Consider the following 3,826-nt stretch of genomic DNA (forward strand, 5'->3'; position numbering starts at 1 on the left):
ACTTGCCGGCATGGTTATGCATGAAAGACCAATTCTTTATGACTTCTTTGATTATTCCTGGCCCAAAGTCACCAGGGAATGATATCGATGTTTACCTGCAGCCGTTGTTTGATGAACTGCTTGAATTATGGGAATATGGGGTACCTACATATGATGCCTCAACTAAGGAGACGTTTATGTTGCATGTGCATTGTTGTGGACAATTAATGACTTTCCTGCTTACGGGATCTGGTTGGTCAACCAAGGAAAAATTAGCTTGTCTGTCTTGCAATGCCGACACAAACTCCAATTGGTTGAAATATGGCTGAAAACATTGTTATATGGGATACCAACGTTTCTTACTGCAAAATCACATATGGAGGCGGAGGAAAGGGTTGTTCAACGGTAAAGAAGATCATCGCATGCCACCAAGGGATATTGGAGGATATGATATTCTCAATCAATTGCAGATGATTGGGGATGTTCAGTTTGGCAAAGCTCGTAGGAAGCGAAAACGTACTGCTGAAGAGCTGAACTGGACAAAGTGTATATTCTTCCAGTTGCCATATTGGTCAACACTTCAACTTCGGCATAATTTAGATGTTATGCATATTGAGAAAAATATCACCGAAAACATCTTATTCACTTTAATGAACAGTCCAGGCAAAAGTAAGGATAATATCAATTCAAGGCGTGACCTTGAGATATTGGGCTACAGAAAAGAATTACATTTGAGGCGTGAAGGTGATCATGTAACAATGCCACATGCACTGTACACATTACACGGAGATGAAAGGCATAAATTTTGTGAGTGGCTGTTCGATATCAAATTTCCAGATGGGTTCTCTTCTAATATCTCGAATTGTGTTTCTCTACGTGATTACAAAATAACTGGGTTAAAAAGCTACGATTATCATGTTTTCCTTCAAAGACTACTCCCAATTGCTGCTATGGGGTTTTTAAGAAGTGACATTGCCTTGGCTTTGATTGAATTTAGCACTTTTTTCAAAGAGTTGTGCGCTCGAACATTGGATGTGAATCGCATCTCCCAGCTCCAAACTGATATCGACACAATTCAATGCAAACTGGAGATGATATTCCCTCCATCCTTTTTTGATATCATGGTCCACTTAGCTGTCCATTTGCCTCGTGAGGCCATACTTGGGGGTCCAGTACAATATAGATGGATGTACCCATTTGAGAGATATCTCGGCAAATTTAAGCGGTATGTTAAGAATAAAGCTCGACCAGAAGGTTCAATAGCCGAGGCCTACATTCACACTGAATGCTTGACATTTTGCTCCATATACCTCCAAGATGTTGAGATGAAGTTCAATCGAGCGGACCGCAACGTTGATGCTGAAGAAGAGGAGACTATAGATGGATTCAAAATTTTCAACCAGAAATTTCGTCCCTTGGGTACAGCTTCTAATGTGCAATTAGTTGATAAACTCTTTGGCGCAGCCATTTGGTATGTGCTCAACAATTGTCAGGAGATTGGACCATATATACAGTAAGCATCAACAAGTTTACTTTATCATCTACTTCCATTCAAACTTGTCAAGTTTTTATATATGCAATTAAATTTACATCAAATATTTTGCTTGGCAATTATGTGCTCCAAATATAGGGAACACTATGAGAAATGTAAGGTGCAACACCTAAATTCTTTCGATCGCACGCATCAAACTGACTTTCCAAATTTGTTCAAGTACCGTGTAAGTCATTTTGCTCCATCCTTATCTACGTTGAAATATTATGGATATTACATAATAAGTTTTAAAATGATGAAAACCTCCAATCTGAATTTTTGTCAATTTTGATATTTAGATCCAAGAACATCGTACCAATAATCCAAATGATGTGTCCGCTGATTTGTATGCACTAGCTTGTGGGCCTGACCATTGGGTTGCATCATATGATGCTTGCATAATAAATGGAAAAAGGTTTCATACAAAGCAGCGTCAACTTCGCCGGCATACACAAAATTCTAAGGTGTTGGTAACTTGGGACGAGGCCACAAATAACGCAGACTTTTATGGTATTATTAAGAATATTATTGAGTTACGCTACATGGAGTGGCGTCGGGTGTACCTATTTGAATGTGATTGGTTTGACGTTGGTGACCGAAAACGAGGGGTACGAGTGGATGACCATATGATTAGTGTCAACATGAATAGGACTTGGTATAAGGATGAACCACTCGTTTTGGCGAGTGAGGCTGATCAATATTTCTACATAAGAGATTTAAGGGTGAAAGCGAATTGAGGTCTTTTGCAAACCTTTACAAATAGGAATGTATACAATATTCCTACAATGTCGAGGATTATGGAAGATATTAATGATGGCGAAGTAAGTACTAATGAGGCCGATCAAGAAACTGAGTCATCATATTATTATGAACCAGTGCAGTTTGATAATGTGGATCCAGTGTCAACTCCACTGGATAGGCTTGATATACCACCTAGCCATATTGATGCACAATAAGTCATGGCTGTTGATGGTCAAGGCAGAGATTCTGGCAGCTTTATTAATGATGACATGATTACTTCTGCTTCTGGAGATGGGTATAGTGAGGGGGAATGTTCAGATGAAGAGGACCTATCAACAGACGAAGAGTTTGTGTTCAATTGATAATTACAAGCTAGAAATTGCGTCTAGTTAAGGTTGGTATAGCAGATTACCTCTTTTAATAATGGCCATGGGGTACATAGATAGTTCACTATGAGATTGTATTATCAACACTTTTTTCTAATTTATTCATTAAACCCATTAAGTAATTTTTTAATAGATGGACTGAAGTAATATGCAGTTCTGTACATTTATGTTTTCATATATGTATTTCTTGTAAACTTGTTTGACTCCTGATATATATGATATTATTCTTGCTCAGGTGAGGGGAAAACAATACTGTGTTGCATTAAGTACTCGCTGCACAGACAGATTTGGTAGGGGATTTGCTTTGCCCGATATCGAACTATTACATCTTCAAGCTGGAGGCATGAGGAGCACTATTAATTACCAAGGTATATAATTTAGCTCGAGAAGTTATTCCTTTGTCTATATTATGATCATAATGTATTGGTTAGTCTACACAACTACTTTTTGAAAAGGGTATGTAAATTTATTTATGATGAACCCTGTCTGTAGACTTTGAGATTATTTTATGGAATGGAACTAACGTTTATTACCATGCTATTAACTCCTACACACGCAGGTGACCGAGCGGGACCCACTTCTAGGGGCGGAGGGAGATTGTGGGGTATTCGTGCAAGGCGCCATGTACCGTACTCGGCTCGCCACAACCGACCACAGGGTGCAAAAATCGCCTCATATCATAGCCCTGAGGAGTGTAATCAATCCTCCTCAGATGACTCCACACAGCCCCCAAGTCCCCCACCATCCACTCTCCCAATTCCTACACAAGCGATCGTTCAAGAACCCTCACCAGTGCGCGACCAATCACCTGTTAGAGAACACGCAAGAATGGAAGACCCCAATATACCACAAACTGGTGTGTGTTGTTTCTTCAACATATTGAATGCAAGTAATTTATTTGTGTTTGTTTGTGTAAAGTTTGTGCCATAATTACATACACTAATCTAGTGATCTTTTTTATATACAGTTGCAGATGCCCCCACGGAGCCTGTAGTAGCGCAGCAACAGAGAAAATGAACTCGTGGGCCCTCTCAATGCATCGAGTTTGAGAAGGCGAGGAAGCACGGGAAAGTTAGTTTAAAGATAAACGACGACGAGATTGCCCCGTGTTGTGAACACGCTTCTATGTTCACGACACGTGTATCATGGATTGTTAAACAATACGGTGACATGAGTTATGAGCGATGGA

The 3,826-nt window shown here is 39.6% G+C and overlaps 1 protein-coding gene across 1 annotated transcript; it reads left to right on the forward strand.

Annotated features, from left to right (window-relative positions):
• The first annotated feature begins 320 nt into the window (after window positions 1-320).
• On the forward strand, window positions 321-2,466 carry LOC122293535. The gene is made up of 5 exons (XM_043102098.1): window positions 321-1,191; window positions 1,297-1,450; window positions 1,610-1,697; window positions 1,810-2,165; window positions 2,274-2,466. Exons 1-5 carry the CDS (start codon window positions 321-323, stop codon window positions 2,464-2,466), a joined length of 1,662 nt encoding a protein of 553 aa, XP_042958032.1.
• Window positions 2,467-3,826: the final 1,360 nt, after the last annotated feature.

The sequence above is a fragment of the Carya illinoinensis genome, chromosome 14 (genome assembly GCF_018687715.1).
Source record: "Carya illinoinensis cultivar Pawnee chromosome 14, C.illinoinensisPawnee_v1, whole genome shotgun sequence".
Taxonomy (NCBI): domain Eukaryota; kingdom Viridiplantae; phylum Streptophyta; class Magnoliopsida; order Fagales; family Juglandaceae; genus Carya; species Carya illinoinensis.